Raw genomic sequence first — 22,177 nt, forward strand, 5'->3', positions numbered from 1 at the left:
TTAAAAGGATCCTTGACACAAAGTTTCATTAGCATCCTTCTAAAAAGAGCTTTAGTATCTTTCCTTCTAGCAATTTAAAAGCTACCAAATGTCTGTTTGCATATTAGATTATTGATCCCTTGCCTTTTAACTTCTCCATAACAGCTGCTTGACAAATTACCTCACCTCACTCCTCAGGGGGTAAGGACAGCATGATATCCATGAATTCAAAAGTGGGACCACAAACTGATCAGTGACAGACGAGCTAATTGCATCAGATGAACTAGACGCTGCCCTAATAGACCCGAGACTCACACAGCCCTGGACAATTAAATGCTTATCCTCTAAATATTTCATTTGCCCTTAAATGTAGAAGACAGACCTTTCTTAAATTTACTTTCTATCTTCAGAAAGTCACTAAGCTTGGACATGTTTGGAATGATTTCTATAGAAAGCCTAGTTCTCATTGCTCTAAATAGTTTGCACAACTCTCAGATTTGGCTTTATTTCAGCCTAAGGGATCTGTAAGCCCCCCAAACAGTCTATTAAGATAGTTTTGAAAATATGTCCCTGGTTTTTAGCAAAAGAAAAGCCAAATGTATTTGCAAAGACACAGGAAATATACTTCAAAAGAGTACCATAAAATATGTCACTGAGATACAGAGAAGCACACATAAACCATAATCTTGCGGAGTCCCGTAGAAAATAAAATATTGCTTTCCTCACATAATAACAAAATGGTGTGGATTTAAAGGCGCATTTTAAAAGAACAGCAGTTTCCAGCCAAATTGCCCTTGGCGAACTAGCCTCTTTCCAAACAAAAACAACACTTTCTTTTCGGAATTCAACCAATCTCACGTAACGAACTTACCAATTCCTCTAAAGTGATAAAACATCACCGCTAGCTTCAAGTGTTACACTGTATCAAGATTTCGATCGCCTAAGAAAGCAACACTGTATCAATGGCCTTCCGCAATTGTCATTTTTGCGACAGTGTGACAGCGAGGGTGTTACATAACAAAAATGTAGCCATCGAAGCCGCCCTGCGATCTGGGACCACCTACGACGCGCCCCGTCCGTGACCCGAAGGCCCTTCTAGGTCCCTAACTACGACCTGGGTCGGCCGGCCGGGCCGGCTGCCGCTCCGGCTCCACGATCAGGTCTGCGCTCTCCTGCCCGGAGAGGAGACAGCGTTGATTTTGTTTTTCAAGTTGGTGTCAGAGCAACGAGAAACTTTTTTCCGCATCCCTGCCCGGCTGCCAACTGGAGCTCTCCGCTCCCTCCCGCGCCAACGCGAGCCACCCCCAAACAGTTGGAAGCGGGCTGGAGTTAGAGACCGGCGGGCGCTGACACACTTCTAACAGGGGTTTGACACCGCAGAAAACTTTCCCTTCGCCGGCCCCTCCAGCCGGGGATCCCGGCCCCGGCCCCGGCCCCGGCCCCGGCCCCGGCTCCCCTAGAGTTCTCCTCCAAGGCGGGACAAGGACCCGGGGAGCAGACCCTTCCCAAGTCCCCGGGAGGACCCCCCTCCCCCGGAGCCCTCTCCCCAGGACTCGAGGGCTGTGCTCTACACAAAAGAGACGGGCCGGCGAAGCTGTCGCGGCCCTACGGCCCTGTCTAGCCGGGTGCCACCCTGCGCCGCACCCGCACGATCCGGTCTCCCGCCGCCCGGGAGCTTCCCCTGGAGGCTTCCTGCCCCGACCCGGCCAGACAAAGCCCCGGCGGCCGGGACGGCACTCGCCAGCCTCCGGACTCGGGCCGCCGCGCGCGCTCTTACCCGGGCCTCATCCAGAGCGACGCCGGCGCCACCACTTCCCCCGGCCTTGGCGGCGGGGCAGCTGGCAGCGCGGGTCTTGGAGGAGCGGGTCCGAGAGGAGATGAAATGGCTGCTGCCTCCGGTTGTCCCAGGCTCTGCTCCGGCCCCAGGCCCGGGCCCGGGCGACTTGGACCCGAGAAGGCGCAGAGAGCTCTTCCGGGTGTTCACCATGGTCCAGCCTGGAGGACGGGGTCCACGCCGCGCCCGCCGCGCCCGGGAGAGCTGTGCAAGGCCGGCCGGCCGGCCGGGCAGTCAGGGCCAGCGGAGCCGGGCCGGGAGACAAGCCCACCCGGACGCTGCGGAGCGCTGACGAGGACAGGCGACCGTAAGGCAGAGGACGGGAAGTCGGCGCGAGAAGGAAGTAGCGAGAGGCGGGGGCGAGGCGCCAGGCCGACGGCTCAGCCCCTCCGCCGGCTTCGCTCTCCTCAGCGGGAGCCGAGCGGAGCCGCCATGTCTGCCCCTTTCTCTCCCGTTCTCGCTCCTGAGCTCCGTGCGTCAGGGCTCCAGCGCCGCAGGACCGACAAGACCGTTTCCCGCCGTGGCCGCTGCGGGGCGCTGCAAGGCCAATCAGCCTTTCCCGTGCCGGCTGCCCCCTCTTGTGTAGCCCCCCGCCCGACCGCCCTTCCAATAGGCCCCGCCCAGCGGCCCGACGTCAGGCTCGGCGACCAGGGAAGGGACGCTCTGGACCAGGTCAACTCTATGGTTTTCATGTTCGGTTAGTCGGCTAGGGAGAGGGGCGGGAAATACCCGAAGGCGGGCTGGGTGAGCCCTCACACCCTGCCAGGCCCGAGTACCCCAGCACCCCGCACCATCACCCCAGGTGGTTTGGAGGAAGCAAGAAGCAAGAACGGGGCTTGGAAGGGGATCTGATGACGAGGTCGCGGTGACCTGAGTTGGAATCTCAGAGACACCGAAGGCATGACACTGAACTTGAGTAACACTTTTCATGGCTGTTAAAATGAAAGTGACAAGTGTGATAAAATAGATCTGCGCGGTATCTGGCACACAGTAAGCTGAAAAAAAGAACAACTGCCAAAACCCTGCGTCTTTACACAAAGCGAGGCAAGGTTTTTTTCTATTGCCCTAGTCAGCTGTAAGGCGGAGTCACAAAGAAAGAATTCTTCCTACTAAGAGCGTCCTTTATCACCGCCTCCCCCGCCCGCGCAGGAATTAAGAATACGAAAAGCTGAACACAAAAATTTTAAATGTGTGATTTAACTCTCAAAGGAAAAGATACAGGCACGCGATGAAGATGAGAAGCTCTGTTGTGAAGTATGAATTGTGTTCATTTCAAATTTTTTTGGTGCATTAGCCATAGAAAGCCGACTATTTATTGGGCAGCTCTTCCTGTCTGCTACATTAAGAAAATTTAAAGACTCGTGAAAAGTCCTGAGAAGATCGCCAAGCTGCCGCAGAGTTTTAGAGCATTCTAGCCATCCAAGCTCCCAAAGCCCCTGGGAACGGACATAGTTTTCCCATTTGGGGAGCAGCGTGGGTTCCAGGAGAGCTGACAAACCCCTCTTACACTAATTTGCATTCCACACCCTCCCCAAGACACCACACTTAAAATCCTCCTCTTATGGGTGTGGACACCTCATAATGGCAGCGGACCTGGGTTTTTCTGCATCACTTAGCTATGACCATTGGGCAGAATAGAGTTGCATTTCCTGCAGGGGGAAAAAAAACTGACTTTAAGTATTAGAAATATCCTGAAGGCTCCTCAAGGCATGTTGCAGCCCTATACCACTCACCCCAGCACTCTGGCGTACCAGGTCCCCGTCGGTGTTAGGTCAAGTCTCCTCACTTCTGCCAGTGTGGCCCCTGCTCAGGTCCAACACCAGTGTGCCACCCAGTCCTGCGATGGGTGGTCCCTAGGCTCAACAATTTACACTGAGCCCTACCAAGATCAGCCAGTATTCCTACCTGTAATTTGTGAGCAGGGGGAAGGTGGGACCATGACTCCCTTTTCCTGGCCCTGAATTCTTCATAATGGGTATCAGAGCTTCTCCCTTACCCTCTCTCAAAACCCCTTAGCCAACAACATGCTCTACAAGGGCCCACTGAAGAAGGTTTTTCTCTGGGGACCTGCCTCCATATTGTCTGCACTGGTGTAGTCTCCAAAGCCTGGCCTACTTTTTAATTCTTTATTTTTGTGATAGCAGTTTTGGTATCAGGAAGAATTCGGAAACCCATCTTCTGCAGTTACCAAGGAAGAGAGGTCATTCTGAGGTAACTCTTTGAAAACTATTTTCTCTGACTTTATTTATATAAACACTTTTTTAAAAAGAAAAGTATCCTGAAGAGGTGTATGGTATGCAGATTAGCATAAAAGGCGTTGGGTGCTTTCCTGTGGGAGACAGGCAGGTGTGGTTTGAAAGACTTTGACGACCGCTGGGTGGGGCCCTCCCAAAAACGGGAACGTGGGTCTTAACCGGCAGGTTTCTTATCTTTTGTGCTTGTTCTGAATCCCACCCTCCGCAGGATTTTAAAGATAGAATAGAAATACAAAGTGGCTTTTAAGGAAAAGGGAAACTGCTCTGTTTTTCTCTGAGTAGCCTCAAGTCCTTGTCAGTAAAATGTGAAGAACAGAACGATTAAGTAATAGGAAATGTTTTTGACCTTGTGTAAAATACCTGGATGTTTCAACACTGTATTGATCTGCATTTCCCTTTCACTCCTTACCATTTGGGGAAGGGCTGCATGTTTTCCTTATGCATTTCCGCGTGTGGGAAGTAGATAGAAACACTGGCTAATAAAGAAATGGGGGCGATTTTCCACCGAGAAAACCCCCTCCCTTCCTTCCTCAGATGGTGAATGTCTGAGTAGTTTCTTCATCCACTCCGAGGGACCAAGAGTCTCTTACACTTTCCTCCTCTGTTTTGTTTCTGTGTTTGTTTGCTTCTGTCTTAAGTTGAGAAAGCCAAGTTATGAGTTGGGTTACTGTAACCTATACCATTTATTAACAGTAAATATTTAAACCCAAGTGGTGTTAAGTACTATACCAGGTCAGGAAACAGGGAGGTCTTTTTTAAAAAAACACAACAACATAGTTCTAGCCTTCAAAGAGCTCACAAAAATGGAACGAAAAAACAGGCAAAGGACCGGTAAACTGCAACATGATGTTTTTTTTTTTGTTGTTTGTTTGTTTGTTTGTTTGTTTAAAATGAACCTACACTGGGTTGTCCAGTGGTTAGAGCATCATCGACATCATCCTGATGTGTCAAGGTTTTGAGTTCAATCCCCAGTCAGGGCACATGCCTAAGTTGCAGTCCAGATCCCCCAGTTAGGAGTGCGTGAGAGGCAACCACACATTGATGTTTCTCTCCCTCTCTTTCTCACTCCTTTCCCCCTCTCTCTAAAAATAAATAACTAAAATATTTTAAAAATAAAATAAAACATTTAATTTAAAAATAAGAAATAAAAAACACTGCAGAAAGAAATTTTAAAAGACCCAAATAAAGGGAAAGTCATCCATGTTCATGGATTGAAAAACTTAACATTGTTAAGATGTTGATATTCCTCAAGTTGATCTATTGATTCAATGCAATTCCTATCAAAATCCCAATGGTCTTTTACAGAAATGGAAGCACTGATTCTAATTACAAGGTAACTGGAATTTTTAATGGAGGAGTTAGACCTCGGTCCTTGCGTTGAGCTAAGAAAGAATTCAGAGCCAAGAACTCTAGCATAAGACATTTATTTAGAAGTCACAGTGGCAGAAGAAGTGAACTAGCTGGGCTGTATGGATGCAGGAAACAAGTTACAGAGGCAAAAAGAACAAAAGGCGGGGGATGGGGGGCGCTTTGGAGCTTAGGACAAAGAAAGAAAAGATAATGCTCCTAAGAGAAGAAGAGAGGGAAAGGCGCTGTTATGTGAGGGAAGGGGCAGGGGGAGAAAACACTGGGTCACTCTGGGGTTTTTTTGTCTTAAGGGATTTTATTCATTTTCCAAAAGTGGGGATTTTAGGTGAGGTTCCAGAGGAGGACTTCAATAAAATATTTATCATCTTTTCCTGAGGACTTAATGCATAAGAGAGTGGTCATGCAAGGGCTTCTATGGGATTCATATGAGACTATTCTCTGGCCCCCCTGTCCTTCCTCTAAGGAGGTTTAAACCATGTGACTAGCAATATGGGAGGTCAGAGGATCGAAGCTGTATGACTAGCGATATCAAAGTTTATGGGATCTAAACCACATGACTAGCAGCATGCTAGGGGACGAAAAGTCAGCCTGGGGATAAGGGCCTAGCCTATAATACTTGTTTTCCCAGTTTTTCTCATTGCTAGGCTCCTGGTACTTTCCTCCCTGGTGACATTTCCATATCTGGCCCATCATTCCTCTCTGCTCATATCTGTCTAACTGCCTACTCTATCAGAACAACCAAAACAATCTTGATAAAGAAAAAGAAAGTTGGAGGGCTCACTCTTCTGATTTCAAAACCTACTACAAAGCAACAGTAATCAAAACATTATGATACTTACAGAAGGATATATCTTTATATAAGTGAAATAGAATTTTGGTTCCGGAAATGAACCAATACACCTATGATGAATTGATTTTTGACAAGGGAAGAATCCTCTCTTTGTTAAATGGTGCTGGGACAAAAGAAAAAAGAAAAAGAAGTGGAGAAAGGAAGAAAGAAAGGAAGAAAGAAGGAAAGAAAGAAAGAAAGAAAGAAAGAAAGAAAGAAAGAAAGAAAGAAAGAAAGAAAGAAAGGAAGGAAGGAAGAGAAAAAAAGAAAGAAAAGAAAGAAAGAGAAAGAAAGAAAAAGGTGAAGGAGGAAGGGAAGGAAGGAGAGAAGAGGAAAGAAAAAAAGGAAGGAAGAAGGGAGAAAGGAAAGGAAAAAAAGGAAAGGAAGAAAGAAAAAAGCCTAATATAATGACCAAAGAAAAGTCTCTTTGTTCAAAGAAATCAAAGTATGCTAATAACTCCTTAGTTGTGGGCTTCAACAGACAGGATTTCTGGAGCACTGGTGTGAAAGCAGAATTCATCACAGAATCCCAGAATCAATTGCTGAACAGAGGATGAGTTTAAAATATTCAGGAGGTGCCTTTTTAAAATATTCAGGAGGTGCCTTTACCCGGGGTGCAGGGCGTGGTTGGGTGGGGTACAGCAAAAGTTCGTAGGTGAGGAATCTCATTTTGAATACTAGCATTAAAAACTGTCAAGTAAAAAACAAATCAGGATTTAGACAAATGAGACTTCATTTGAAAACATTATTGCAACAGGGAGAAAAGAGACTTCTCCACTGCAGTAAGGTAGTGGGGCAATTACCATAGGGCAAATGCTCAACTGTCAGGGGAAAAAAAAAACCCACCTAGCTTTAGATAAAGAGAGACTTTATTGTAAGAAATTATTCCAGAAAGAAAGGAAGTATTGCAATGGGAGGGTGCGGTGTAAGAGGGGGTGACTATTGCTATAGGGGAACTCTCTGACCATGCACAGGATCTGCAACGGTCTCCAAGGTCAGTTGGGCATTTCTTTTCCAGGGAGCAGGGAATAAAAGCTAGAAAGAACTGGCTGTGGGGAAGTGCGATGAATCAGTGGAGGTGGCAGTGACCACACTGCACATCAGACAATGTGTTACAGGGAAGTCAGCCTATTTTCCGGAGTCGTGAATAAGAAAGGCTTGTATGCTGGCTCAGGTTGAGGGTGGGTCAAAGTTTAAGGGACTGTAGGAAGGAGAGAGGCTTAACCACAGTTTGGTCAAGTCAGGATAGCCGGCATTTTGTCCACATTGGTCATTGGGTACAATCAGTTCAGCTAATCATATATGAGGCAAAAAGAATGGGAATTTGAAGCGTCTGTGTCTGAGCCTGTCATAGGTAAACAAGGGGGCATTCCTGAGTCACATCTAAATCACATGGGGAAGGTGGTTCTTTGCTGTAAAAGCTTTCAGGATCACAAAGGGATGAGAGGATTTCTTCAACCGTCGTTTTCCTGGTTCTCAAGGTTCAGGTTCAAGTTCAACATTTCCAGAGTCACGGAGTTCAAGTTCAACATTTGTCAGCATGCAGGGAAATCTCTCCACCGATTCAATCAAAGACTGAAGAGGTACGGCGGGATGAAGATGCTGGGTTCTCAGGTGAATCCACACTTAGCTCCCTGCTTTTTCCGAGCGGAGTGAAGAAGGACCTAACAGCCGGGCCGGCAGCAGAAAGCAGGTGGCGGCCATGGAGCGGGTAACGCCAGGGCCAGACGCGACCGCCGTCTCCAGCCCTGCCGCCAGCCCCGCCCCCACGCGCGCTCTCGGGGATGCGCAGAGCTCGCCTGGGCGCGCGCGCGGCGCACAGTGGCGGTCACTGAGCGACTGGGGCTCGGACCCAGAGGCGCGACCCGGGATCCCAAGAGGGCCTGGGGGTCGCGGTGCTGCCGAACTGAGGAGCTCCAGTTCGGCGACGGCTGAGCCGCAGCCCCTGAGCGAATTGACGGGAGGAGACAGCAAGGCGCGGCCCCTCCAGCGGCCACGCCCGGAGGTGAGTTTCCTGGGGCCGCGACGCAATCGGCGGGGTGCGGGGCTGGGTGGTCAGCTCTCTGCAGGGCTCGGGCTGGCCTTTCCCGGGCTGGACGGTGGGGATCGGTGGGTCAGGCCGTGCCACCGCTCTCGTCTTTGTCTCAGGGAGCCCGGTTTCCGCAAGGTTGGGGCTTCGCGTCTGCGATCCCGAAAGGGCGCCGTCGGGAGGGGGAGTGGGGGGCGGCGGGCGGCGGACGACACTCCGACCAGCCCAGGTGAGCCTCGGCTCGCGCTGCGGACGGCTTGCTTCCGGAGTGCCAACTCCTTGAGAGCCCATCAGTTGCGTTTTCTCGTTCCGAAGGCGCTCCTAAACTTCGAGTTCTGTGCGTGCCCTCAAAATGCCCCGAATTCCAAAGGCGATCGCTGCAAAAGCACAGTACAGAAATCCAAGGCGTATCTGCTTGGGGTTGACATTTCTTATTTAACTTCATTACCAGTCTCCCACAACTCACTTTATTTTACGGGTTTGATGTTCTTCGCTGTTTTCACACTTACTTTCTTTTTTCTTTGTGTTTTCCTTTTTACTCAACAGTTTGTCGCTTCTCAGCGATAATGAACGTCAGTGTGGTGTCCAATGTTGGTTCCTTCGTATGTAATTTGAGATCATTGAAAATTAAGACGGGAAACTGACAGTCTGTATTGACATTAATGTAGAACTGTAGAGTGTGACAGATTGTGTAAACAACATGAAAATCCACTTCCTTATTTCATAGTCATGGCTCAAGTGTGTTTGGGGAGTGTTTATAAGTTTTTAAATTACAGTTTACAGTAGTTTTAATGGGACAAACCTTAAAAGTTGATGTTGTGTCTTCTCTAAATATACTAAAAGTCACATTGACTTAAAATGCAATTTAATTCAATGAATATTGAGCATCTATGTAAAACACTAACAGTGCTAGGTACTGGTGGAATGAGTGAGAATTGTGTGCAGGATCAAGGGACTAATTAAATTAAGCACACAAATAATAATGATACAAGCAGAATACAGTATTAACAGACACTACTACTTATTGACCACTGACTCCTAGACCTGCACTGTGGTAACTACTTTACGTGCATACATACTTTTTACTTAATACATAACGTTAATCACTTGATTTGTCATTCAAATATTTTTAGTACCTACTGTGTGCTGAATGCTAATGATATTGATATAGGAGGCAGTTATACAGACGTGAACAGAGTAGGAAGGCTAGGCCAAGTACAAAAGGTCACCAGGGTGGAAAGTCCTAGCAACGGCAAAGCTGGGAACACAGGGACTTTGCCCTCAGAGTGACCTATCCTCCTCTGGCATGTCACTATTAATGCGGTAGAACCCCTTAGAGGAGGAACTACAGGGCCAGAGAATAACCTCATACCAATCCCTTATGACCACTCCCTTAAGCATTGAGCTGCCCGGAAAGTGAGGTTCTGGCCTGCATCAAATAGTCCTAGGAACAAAGCCTTGGGTCTGTTGACCACACCAGCAGAGTTTTGATCACACTAGAGATGACATTTTGGCCTCAGTTTGTGTTTCAGCTCCAGGCCTAGAAAAGCAGCAAAACCAGACAAGTGACATGACTGACATCAGGACCAGATGCAATGACTAATGACCTCCTATCCTAGCACTGAGCAATCAAAAGAGATCACAACCCTGAAAAGACACAACCTGGAAAAGCTGTTGAATATTTTATTGAAATCCTCCCCTGGGACCTCCCCTAAAATCTCCACCTTTGGAAAACAAATAAAGCCTTTCAAGACGAAAGACCTAGTTTTCTCTCTCCTCTCTCCTGTCTCTGTCTCTCTCTCACCCATGTGCACGCACACCCCCACCACCCTTCCTTCCTCATTTTCCTGTTTTTTGCCTCAAGAAGCACCCCCTTGCTTTCTTTGTCCTATGTTCCAAGGGCCCTTCTTTTGCTTCTGTAACTTGCTTTACTGAGTCCACACAGCCCAGCTGCCTCACTTCTACTTCTGTGACATTCCGAGTAAATTCCTCTTATAATTAGAGTTCTTGGCTCTGAATTCTTTCTTAGCCAAACTCAAAGACCCAGGTCTAACTTCACTGGTTACATCTGTTGCCAGTATGATGGCAACCATTATAGATTTTACCTTTAAAGACTTCACATTCTCATTGGGGCAAAGAGATATTAAACAAATGATCGCACAAGTAAATGCCAACAAACCTAGATAGAAGCTCAAAAGGAAGACTGTAGGGTGTTGTGAGAGCAAGTAAGGGGATGGAAGGTCCCCTCTCCCAGCCAGGGAAATCAGTGAAGGTTTCCCTAGGAAGGTCATCTTCAGGCTGAGGTATGGGTAAGTGGGAATCGGTGAAGGCTGACTCCCAAAGGCAGGCAGGAAGGTCCAGGCAAAGGATGTAGGTTCCACAGAGGCTTTGGAAGATTTGGGGAACTGAAAGGTCAAAGCAGTTGGACTGAAAGTAGAAAGCAAAGGGGGCTGTGGTTAGGACCAGAGGGATGACATGGTGCCCCTTAAGCAGTGTTAATGATTTGCAACCAGATTTCTTCTTCTTTGTTAAAACTTTTATAGGTGACTTTTCAAATCACTCAAATGTAGTGAGAGAAACAGTACAGTGAATTCCTTTGTAATATCTGGATTTGGACCTTATTCGAAGAGCAATGGCAGTTCTTTGAAGAGTTTTAAGCAGGCAAGTCCCACAATCAAATGTGTATCTTAATCAGCAAGGTCACTCTGACATCTGTGTAGAAATCGGATTGGATGGGGACATGAATGGATGTGAGGAACAGCTAGAGATGATGGTTGTGTCTGGAAAGAAAAGGCACATTCTAAGGGTACTTGACTGATCTCTTCTTGCTGTGTTAGCAAATCTATATATTCATACATACCTTAAGGAGAAATCATGGCAGGTTTTTCTAAAGCAGATTGTATATGAGTTGAGTTTTGCAAGGCAGATAACATTTCAGGAACCCTGAAATGAGAATGTCTCGGTGTCAAAGAATGACTGACTCAGTGACCTTGACGATCTCTGCTGAAGTTTCACCGTTCCCTTAGGATTTTCTTATTTAAATTACTTTTGCCACTATCATTTTGGTCCTTAGGGACTTATAACTCACCCATTAACAGTCTTTTTCAAGAAGACACAAATGTATTTTTTTACAGTGATTACAGACAGTTCAGATAAGCTGAAACTTTCCAAAAGGTTTCGTTTTTTTATTGCTCAATAGTTACTAAACTAAAATTCATAAAATATACAAATAAACTTTCTCAAAATGTCTGATTCTGATGCTACCATAATTTGTACTTGGAGGCCTCATTCTATTCCACAGAAGATCTAAGTGAAGGAACATCACGTGGAAATGTGATCTGCTAGTTTCTTTTCCCTCCTGTTCAGTGCCAGGAATGTCTTTGTTCTTAAGGAGAAACTTCAGCTTCTGCATAAAGTTAGCATACCCAGTGGTATAATATTGTGATAAAAGTCTTATATTTAAAAAAAATTACTTATAAAAATAAGTAGAATTCATAGTTTGCAATTTTTTTTCTATTGAAAGTCCAATGTATACATTGAAAAGACTTAATCTATTTTGACTGGATTTTCTTTTTGTGGATATGCTCCAAAAAAGCTCAGTCTACACCGTCTCCTGACTGATTTTATCTCTGCCATTATTGGATAATATTTGGAAAGGTGTTTGTTTGGTAGACTGTGATATGCAATACAAATGTAAGATGACAGTGGTACTAATTGGAAGTAAACTAAGGCAAAATGAAGATATTTTTCACCTGTCCATTCTGAAGCCCACTTCATGCTGGTGACTTAGATATTTGTCAGATGGCTTTTTTTTTTTTTTTTAGTTATATTTTTTTGATCATGCTATTACAGTTGTCCTGATCCCCCCCCCCCCCAGCATCCCCTACTCCCTCAGGCAATCCTCCCACCATTGTTCATGTCCATGGGTCATGCGCATAAGTTCTTCGGCTACTCCATTTCCTGGACTGTACTTTACATCCCCATGGCTATTCCGTAACTACCTATTTGTACTTCTCAATCCACTTACCTCTTCACCCGTTCTCCCACACCCCCCTCCCATCTGGCAACCATCAAAATGTTCGCAGTATACATGATTCTGTCTCTGTTCTTCTTGTTGGCTTGTTAAGATTCTTGATCTCCTTTTTCTTAAATAAGTCCCTTTAACATTTCATATAATAACGGTTTGGTGTTGATGAACTCCTTTAGTATTTTTATAGTCTGGGAAGCTCGTTATCTGCCCTTCAAATCTAAATGAGAGCTTTGTTGGGTAGAGCAGTCTTGGCTATAGGTCCCTGCTTTTCATGATTTTGAGTATTTCTTGCCAATCCCTTCTAGCCTGTAAAGTTTCTTTTGAGAAATCATATAACAGTCTTATGGGAACTCCCCTGTAGGTAACTGTTTTTCTCTTGCTGTTTTTAAGATTCTCTCTTTATCTTTAACCTTTGGCATTTTAATTAAGATGTGGCTTGGAGTGGGCCTCTTTGCATCCATCTCATTTGGGACTCTCTGTGCTTCCTGGACTTGCATGTCTATTTCCTTCACCAAATTAGGGAAGTTTTCTTTCCCCGTCTTCTCCTTCTGGCACCCCTGCAATGCTAATGTTGGACCTCTTGAATTTGTCTCAGAGGCTGCTTATACTATCCTCCTCTTTTTGGATTCCTTTATTTCTTGTTGTTCTGATTGGTTGTTTTTCTTCCCTATGTTCCAAATCATTGATTTGATTCTCAGCTTCATCCACTCTTGCTGTTTTCTGACTGGATCTTTTTTATGCTGTTGAGGTACTCATTAAGTTTCTTGAGCATCCTTATAACCAGTGTTTTGAACTCTGCATCTGATAGATTGTTTATTTCCATTTTGTTTAGCTCTTTTTCTGGAGTTTTGGTCTGTTCTTTCATTTGGGCCATGTTTCTCTGTCTCCTCGTTTTGGCAGCCTCCCTGTGTTTGTTTCTATGCGTTAGCCAGAGCTGCTATTATTCCCTATCTTGGTAGCGTGGCCTAATGTTGTAGGTGTCCTATTGGGTCCAGTGGCAGAACCTCCCCTATTACCCAGGCTGGGTACTTGAGGTGTGCCCTTTGTGTGGGATGAGAACACACTCCTCTTATAATTGAACTTTGGTTGCTGTTGACAGATCAATGGGAGGGATTTACCCAGTTCAGTCAGCTGCAAGGACTGGCTGTGACCACTGACCAACCTCTGCCCTCCGTGGAGGATCAGCTGTGCAGGGGCAGGATTGTAGTGCTCTGACGTGGTAGTTGTCCACTGGATGCATAGGCCCTGGGGTTTCCCGGGTGGTGCAGGCCAAGGTCAGCCCCCACCTGTGTTTTGCCCAGGGCCACCCTGCCTGAGCTATAAAGTGATCTGCGATGACTGCTACTTGTGCTGGGCTTGGAGATTCCTAGGCAAAGCCAAGCTGTGAATCTAGGCTGGCTGCTACTAGTGCCAGGCCTGGGGCTCACTGAGGCCAGCTATTTCTTGTTTGATAGGATTTAGGAAGTTGCGGAGCATGAGCCAAGACCAGCTATTGACACGAAAAAGCAGCTTGGATGGGCCATGAGTGGGTGGGGCAGAGTCCCTGGGGATCTCCAAGGCAGGTCAAACAGTGTTAGCCAGGTTGATGGAGTCTCAGATATGGCACCAGCCTGCGTGCCCTGTGGCTCTGTTGCGGGTGGGTTTAGAAAAGGGACAACAGACTCTGCTCACCTTGATGCCAGACCCTTCAGTTTCTCCCTGATTACTACTGGTGCCTTTCAAGCTGCTACCACAGTGCTGAGTAGGTGAGTCCACGTGTGGGTGCTTTAAGAGGAACTGCTGGGGGCACCAGCAACTTCTTCCACTGAGTCAGTCCCTACTGGTCTTTGCAGCCAGAAGTTGTGGGAAGTTATCTTCCTGGAACTGTGGGCTGGGGGTCTGGTGTTGAGCTGGGACACCTTGCTCCCGAGATACCCCTCCTGAATTTTGATCCACCACACATGGTATGGAACCAACCCATTCGGCATCTGCGCCCTCCTATCAGCCTGGATGCATGTGGTTTCTTTAATTCTGTACTTTTCAGACTTCCATTCAACTTGATTTCTGACAGTTCTGAGTGATGTTTCTACTAGTTGTGATTTTTGATGTGGTTGTGTGAAGAGGCAAGCCAAACATGTGCCTATGTCACCATCTTGACCAGAAATCCAGATGGCTTTTTTATTCTCTATTGTACAGAACGTGACGTAGGCTCATTCATGTCACATGACTGATAATTCTGGGAGGTCACTTAATGGATATAAGTTTTACATGGTTCATTTACATACTACTAATTTATGATAGAAAATACCTAAAATAATGGTGACTTCACATCCATATTAGAATCATTTTTTCTTCTGCATCATGTTTGCCATTAGTAATTAGTATATTTTTTCTTGTTAGTTTGTAAATTTGCTGGTAATAGAGACTGTGGCTGTCCTATTGATCATTCTATCATAGGTTCTAAACCAGTGCTTGTACACAGTGGTAAGGGGTTCAATAAATAAATATGTAAATGTTCTTAAAAGTTGACTTAGTGAAATCAAAAGTAAAATTTCATAGTTGAGTCAAAATTAAAACTTTTAAGACTAAGACTGAAGTTGTTTCTTACCAATCCCTGTAATAGAAGGTGTGATGGAGGACTGGGAAAAGAGAAAGGGGCATAACATTGTGTTTTCAGTGTCTTCTTTAGTCCTCACAACAGCGTTATGAAGAGGATAATTATCTCCATGTTACAGGTTAGGTAACTGGGATATAGAGAAGTTAAATAACATGTTTAAGACCATCCAGCTCAACTATGATGTAGCCAGTACAAGTCAGTTTGAAACCAAGGTCTCTTCATTCTCTTTTACTGTCATAAAACAAGCAAAACAATTTATTACTAGCCTATAACTATGAAATGATGAAAAATTTAACGTTGTAATTTGCTGGAGAACAATAACCTATCAATGGGAAACATAGTGGAATACTCTGAGGATGGCTGCTGTTTGCTTTGCACTTGCTGTGCACTGTGGAAGAAACAGGATAGCTGTCTTCAAAGATCGTGGATCCAGTAGAGACTAAAAGACACGATCGAAACAATAGTAAACAATATCAGAGGATAGGACTTAAGTCCCAAAAATATAAATGCTGTAGGAAGGAAGTATTAATAAGGGTTTATTATTTCACCTTTATGGTAGAAGTGGATCTTGGGTTGGGACTTGGAAGAATAATTAGGATTTCAATACCTAGAAATATAGTTATAATGTAAGCCAAGAAGTGGAATGAATATGTTACGTTCATATGTCATATCTAAACTAAGGGATTATTTTAGATAGTTGAAAACAATGTTGGGAAACTGTCAAGTGAAAAAGCAAACACACTATCAATATGTAATGTCCACAAGGGGTGGGCTCTTTGCCTGTTTTGTTCACAGTGTACCCCAAGTACCCAGAACCATGCCTGGTGTACAGTAATTGCTGTCTAATATACATTTTTAATATTTTTTAAAACTTTACTTAGGTACAATTAATATGCAGTAAGATGCACATATATAAGACATACCATTTAATAAATATTTTAGTGTTAAATATTTTAAAATATTAAGTGATATTTAACTGTGTCTATAATGTTTTATTTCTTAAACAGAAAGGAGCATGTAAGTCAAAATGTGAATTTTTCTGAATCTCAATGGCAGGGTTGGGTATTTATATTTTTCTCTATTCTTTTGTATATCTTGGAAAGGGAAGCAATTTTTGAAGAGAAGCAATTACATAGTTTTAGAGCCTTGGCCAGTGTGGCTCAGTTGTTTGGAGTGTCAGCCAGTAAACCAAAAAGTCACAGGTTCGATTCCCAGTCAGGGCACATGCCTGGGTTGCAGTTTGGTTGGGCACGTGTGGGAGGCAATTGGTCGGTGTTTGTTTCCCCCACCCACCCCCTTCCTCCCTTTTTGGGATCAATTTAAAAAAAAAATTTTTTTTTAATAGTTCTAGAAACAAAATTTCAAGGACAAAGTCTTAGGAGAAAATATTAGTGAACACAAAATCATGCTTTTTTAAAATATATATCTTTTTACCAAAGTAACATATGCACCTAGTTTAAAGGGATAGTGTGGCTTGACCCTCTAGCTAAAAGGTAGTCTGAAATTATTGTTGGGAATGCTGTTATACTCACTTCTCTGCCCCTTTGAATATCCTTTCTTCTTCCTGTCACTTTCACCTAGTTTTTCAGAGTTGCTCGCAATTTTCTCATCACTAGGCTAAGAAATACATTCACTATCAGTTTATATTCAAATCATAATGAAAAAAATAAAGGTATTTAAAACAATTTTCAAGGATAGGATATTTCCCAGAGCAGACTCCACTATTCTACTTTAATTCCTGGCAAAACAGAAGCTACCGGGGAATTAGTGCTCCAGCCAAACTGGCTGTGGTTATGGGCGCAGCTCCATTAGCAGCAGGAAACTGGAAGTCAGAACCTAAAGTTAATCAGACTCTGAAATTACCCGGTGAAAGGCTGCCACCGGGTCCTCAGTTACCCCGATTACCTTCACCTCCAGATCCTTCAGAGACTCTAAGTGGGGCCAGCAGACTGCTGCTAAGGCCATTTTCTTCTGGTTCTCATTGCTTCGGGGTGGATCTGGTGGACCTTCAGTGGCTATGACTGACGTCTGCTTTCTATTTAAATACGCTTAAAACTTCCTTTTACAAATAGCAGTACTGTGTTTACTTTTTGTATATGTTCTCCCCAGGGAGAACTTAAGAAACATGTTCTTATTTGCTGTAGTATGTTTGAGAGTTGAAACATTTTTAATGCTTTGTAGAAATCTAGCTTGATTGTGCCTCCTTTTGGGTAAAGTGTTTTTCTTTAGTTTTAAATCTGCAGTGTAGTCTCTGGGACCTTGATATAAGCAATCTGTCATGACCTAATAATGACATACTCTTAATTAAATTGTTTTGGCCCTGACCATGTAGCTCAGTTGGTTAGAGCATTGTCCCCATACGCCATGGTTGCAGGTTCAATCCCTGGTCAGGTCACATACAAGAAGCAACCAATCAATGCATAAATTAGTGGAACAGCAAATTGATGTCTGTCTGTCTCTCTAAAATCAATAAATTTTAAGACTATATTGTTTTAGGCACATATAAAAAGAAGTTGTAATGTCGATTGGGGGTGACTAACATTTATTAAAGCATTGCATTCTAGTATTTTTTTAAAGCTTATTTAATTTTAAAACATTCAAACATTATTGACGTTCTTTTTTCTTTCTCTCCATGATCAGTTTGTGTTTTCCTTAGTTAAATAACCAGACATTCCAGATTAGATAAAACAGACCTGATTTTTCCTAACTTGAATTTTGACAACTGACAACTTTAATTTTGCACTAGGCAGGCAGTTCACAACTATTGTCTGTGTTTGACATCACATAGCGCATTTGTGTGCTATTATTCTTTATCCCAGAAAGAAGTGATTGTGAATATAGATGTTTGTTTACATTAGAAAAAATACAAAAAGTAACGTTACCCATAAGCTGGGGGAGAGAGAGGGCAGGGTGGAAGGGGCAGGGATGACAACTGGATTTCTCTGAATATATCTTGTGTTTTAGGTCAACTTTGGAACAGTATAAATATTTTACACACATAAGAAACAAATGAACTCAATCGACTCAAGTTGGTGGTGAAATTGTTTCAGTTTACTTTAAAACATACTCATTTTACTGTATATCATAGTAACAGCCTTGAGTCTGGTTACTTGTTCTTATGACCCTTTTGGTGTTACTTTAGGAATACATGATAATTTACAGTGATGAATATTAATGCATTCAGAGGAGGAATGAATTTATTTAAAATACCAAATTCACAACTTTAACTCTTGTTTCTTTTTACCTTTGTAGCAAGGCAGAAGAGAATGAAAGAAGTAGATAATCTTGAAAGTATAAAAGAAGAATGGTAAGTTAATTCAATCTATGAAGTTTCTTTGTTATTAATGACTTTGTTAGTAGCTTTTTCTGTTTTTACTGCATTTCACCAACTGGAATAGTAAGTGTTCAGTATGATGATCTCAGTTTAGCACCTATTAGTGATATATTTTAAAGTAATTTTTTACCATCGCTACATTAAATGGATCTTAGTAAAGTCACTAAATCTTATTATTATTAAGTTTTTTAAAAATTGCTAGGACAGTTTGTGTGACAATCACCAAAAAGTATGTTTAAGAATTTAAGTGAAATAAACACATTCTTCTTTGGTTAAAAAAAGTTGTTAACTTTTTCTCTGTTCACATATTACTTCTGTCATATAAGTGAGAAATTCAAGTAACTGCTTCATTAGCCTCTTGTGTTAGAGTCACAGTGAAAATACAATGGCTTTGGAGTCAGATATACGTAGGTTTGAACCCCATCCCTGTCTTATAGTACCTTTCTGGCCTTTGAGCAAATTAGGTAGATTATTTGAGCTTCAATATCTCATCTATAAACTGGGGCTATACCTAGGTACCTGAAAGATTTGGGGGAGACTTAGATAGCCATTATAAAGCACTTAGCATAGTATGGCATATAGAAGGCACTCAATAAGTGGTAGCTGCAAAATCTATTACTCCTATCAATATAGATTGCTTACTTCTTACTCATCTGAGGTAAAATAGATTTTGTATTGAATATTATGCTTTGGTTTAAATCCTTGAGGTAAATTCCTTTCATTCGTAGTTCAGTTAAGGTGACAGAAAAGTATTTATTTCACACTTTACAAATACTTTGTAAATGCTTCTGTACCAAACAAACATTTGTTATTGTTTTTTTCACTGAAGTGTTTATTGTTTTATATATATTTAATACTAACCATATAATTGTGAGATTGTGTCAGGGGTCTCTAAGACCACCCCCAGGTTGGATGATTTGCTGAGAAGATTCACAGCATAGGATCATACTAATGGCTATGATTTGTTACAATGGAGGTACACAAAGCAAAATCAGCAAAGGGAAAAAACATAGGGTGCAAAGTCCAGGGAAAACCGGCGCAAGCTTCCAAGAGGCCTTGCCCAGTTGAGTCGCCTGGGACACACTTAATTCCCCAGTAAGAAGCTATGACAGCACATGTGAAATGATATCTACCAGGAAAGGTCATTGAAAACGAGCCTAGGCTTTTTATTGGGGCTAGTCACAGACTTAAATTACTGACTCTCATAAGGAAAGTCATCAGGCCTTTGACAGGATAGCAGGCCCACTTTGTCCACTCTTTTCTACCCAGAAATAAATGGAATGACTGATTTAAATGACTAAAATTAGCTTAGGACTTCTTAAAACAGCTTTATTGAGACCTAACTCACATAACCAGATAATTTAAGCACTCAAAGTATTCAATTCAGTGGTATTTACTACATTCACAAAGTTGTGCAGCTATCACCACAGCCGAGTTTATAACAGATACGTCACCCCAAAGAGAAACCCCATACCTGTTGGCAGCCACCCCCCTTCTCCCTGATAGCCACTGACACACTTCCTGTGTCTCTAGGTTTGCCTGTCCCAGGCACTTCATTTAAATCGAATCATATAATATGGGACCTTTTGTGACTGACCTTTTTCACTTAGCATGTTTTCAAGCCTCATCTTTGTTGAACATGTATCAGTATTTTGAATGTAATTAAATAATTAGTAAGATATCTACACAAAAGTATTAGCAATAGAGTTCATAATTTCCTTTGTAACAAAAATAGATTTTGTTAGAAAAGTAAGTCCAGTAAACCATGAAAAGAAGACTGATTTTCTAAATGTATCAATTGTACAATGACTGTAAATGATGGAGATCCATATTTATCATGTGTGCTACCAAAGCACACACAGATGCAAATCCTTCACCTATTTGGACAGCACCTAGCTGTTAACCTTATACAGAACATAGTAGTGAATGAGAAAGTGAGCAAAAAAGATGTTTCGAAGTCCCTTTCTTGAAACTTGTGTGCTTTTTGTTACTAGAGAAACTCTTGAGGTCTCAAGACTATTTACTTAGCCATAACAACTCTGGTAATCTGGTTTCCAAATTATAAAGAGGAGTATTGGTATTTGAGTCATAACATGATAGTGACAAGTAAGAAAAGGGATGACAGAGTAGTAGACAAAGATGAAATAATAAAGTTCTCTGGATATATTTAGTATTACAGCAAGTCTGTATGCATCAGTATGTCCATGGAATTTTGTTATATTATAGTTTAATATAGTAAAATATAAAGGGGTTTCCTGAATTACAAAGAAATATTAAATGTGATATAGTTTCCTACTCTTTTCCTCTCTGTCCAGGAATATCTTTCATGCTCTTTTAAAATTATTTTATTATTAATAAACTTTATTTTTAAGACTTTTACATTTACAAGAATTGAGCAGAAGATACACAGTTCCCATATCCTATTGCCCCCCCCACACACAAAAAGAGTTTACTCTATTATTAACATTTTATATTAGTGTGGTATTATTATTACAATTCAGAGAAGGAAAACTCTGACTCCAAAAAACCTCCGCTGCCTTGCGGCATACCTCTTCAGGGGAAAGGCTAAGGGAGTAAACCCCGACAGAAAATCCGGAGCCGGAGTCCCTAAGGCGGTTTGACGTTGTAGTCAACACCGGCAACTCCTGCGGCGCACCTGAAGCCAAGCTGTATTGACTCCATCTTTCCCTTGGACCCTTCAGCTGCGAAGAGAGGGGGGATCTGCTGCATGGGCAACAGCAGACCCTCCATATCACCCTGCCCAGGCTCTGTAGCTTCAGCTTCACTGGAGAGGACACTCCAGCGTCATCGCAAGATGTCGATTCAACACGGGAGGAGACAGATACCGTGTCACTCCCGAGTTGGACTGCACAGCCATTCTCGGCGGTGCAGATAGACTCTTAAGAAGCTACACCATCGTCTCTCGAGACGGACGGCTGCCGATGACGATGACATTTGGGTACACTCTTTGGGTTGAATAGTTCTGTGGAGTTTGACAAACGGTGCTGATGTATATATAGTATGTTTTTAATTCTGTAGGCCAGTGTTAATTGTTGGTGTATGGGAAAACACTTGGCTTTTGTATATTAATCTTGTATCATGCAACTTTGCTGTAATTGCTTACTAGTCCAAGGAGCTTTTTGCTATTGATTTCCTGAAATTTTCCATGTAGACAGTCATGTCATCAGCAAACTAAGGTCATTTTATTTCTTGCTTCCTGCTCTGTATACTTTTTATTTCCTGTTCTTGTCTTACTGGTTTAGCTACGATTTACAGTATGGCATCGAAAAGGAGTGGTGAGAAGGGACATTCTTTCTTCTTCTTGATACTAGGGGAAAGCATCTAGTTTCTCATCATTAAATATAACATTAGCTGTAGGATTTTTATAGATGTTCTTTGTCAAGTGGAGGGAGTTCCTCTCTGTTCCTACCTTGCTGAGAGTTTATCATGAATGGAAGTTGGACATTATCAGATGCTTTTTCTGCATTTGTTGTTAAGATCATATGATTTTTCTTCTTTAGTGTATTGATGTGATGGATTGTGTTAATTGGTTTTCTAATGTTGAATCAGCCTTGCATACCTGGAATAAATCCTACTTGGCTGTGGTGTAGGATTCTTTTAAACATATTGTTGGGTTTATAATGCTAATATTTTGTTATCTATGTTCATGAGAGATATTGTCTTTGGTTTTCCTTTCTCGTAACATCTTTATTTGGTTTTAGTATTAGAGGAATGTTGTTCTCATTGAATGAGTTGGGAGTGTTCCCTTCTACTTTTATTTTCTGGAAGAGATTGTAGGGAATTGGTATCATTTCTTCCTTAAATGTTTAACAGAATTCACCAGTGAGATCATTCCTGCCTGGTGTCTCCTGTTTTGGAAGATTATTAATTATTGATTCAATTTCCTTACTAGATGTAGGCCT

At 42.9% G+C, this 22,177-nt stretch overlaps 2 protein-coding genes across 2 annotated transcripts in view; one reads left to right on the forward strand and one right to left on the reverse strand.

Annotated features, from left to right (window-relative positions):
• Positions 1-1,981, reverse strand: part of ATAD2B (ATPase family AAA domain containing 2B) — a 130,223-nt gene extending 128,242 nt beyond the window's left edge. Inside the window, exon 1 of the mRNA XM_090280952.1 lies at positions 1,757-1,981. Within this exon, the coding sequence (XP_090137078.1) occupies positions 1,757-1,966 (210 nt within the window). The 5' untranslated portion in view covers positions 1,967-1,981. The remainder of the gene's footprint in view (positions 1-1,756) is intronic.
• A 6,044-nt stretch (positions 1,982-8,025) lies between these two features.
• Positions 8,026-22,177, forward strand: part of UBXN2A (UBX domain protein 2A) — a 29,163-nt gene continuing 15,011 nt past the window's right edge. The window contains exons 1-2 of the mRNA XM_090280953.1: positions 8,026-8,270; positions 18,173-18,227. Coding sequence (XP_090137079.1) covers positions 18,187-18,227 — 41 coding nt within the window. The 5' untranslated portion in view covers positions 8,026-8,270; positions 18,173-18,186. The remainder of the gene's footprint in view (positions 8,271-18,172; positions 18,228-22,177) is intronic.

Source organism: Furipterus horrens, unplaced genomic scaffold, assembly GCF_987537825.1.
Source record: "Furipterus horrens unplaced genomic scaffold, mFurHor1.1.pri manual_scaffold_6, whole genome shotgun sequence".
NCBI classification, from domain to species: domain Eukaryota; kingdom Metazoa; phylum Chordata; class Mammalia; order Chiroptera; family Furipteridae; genus Furipterus; species Furipterus horrens.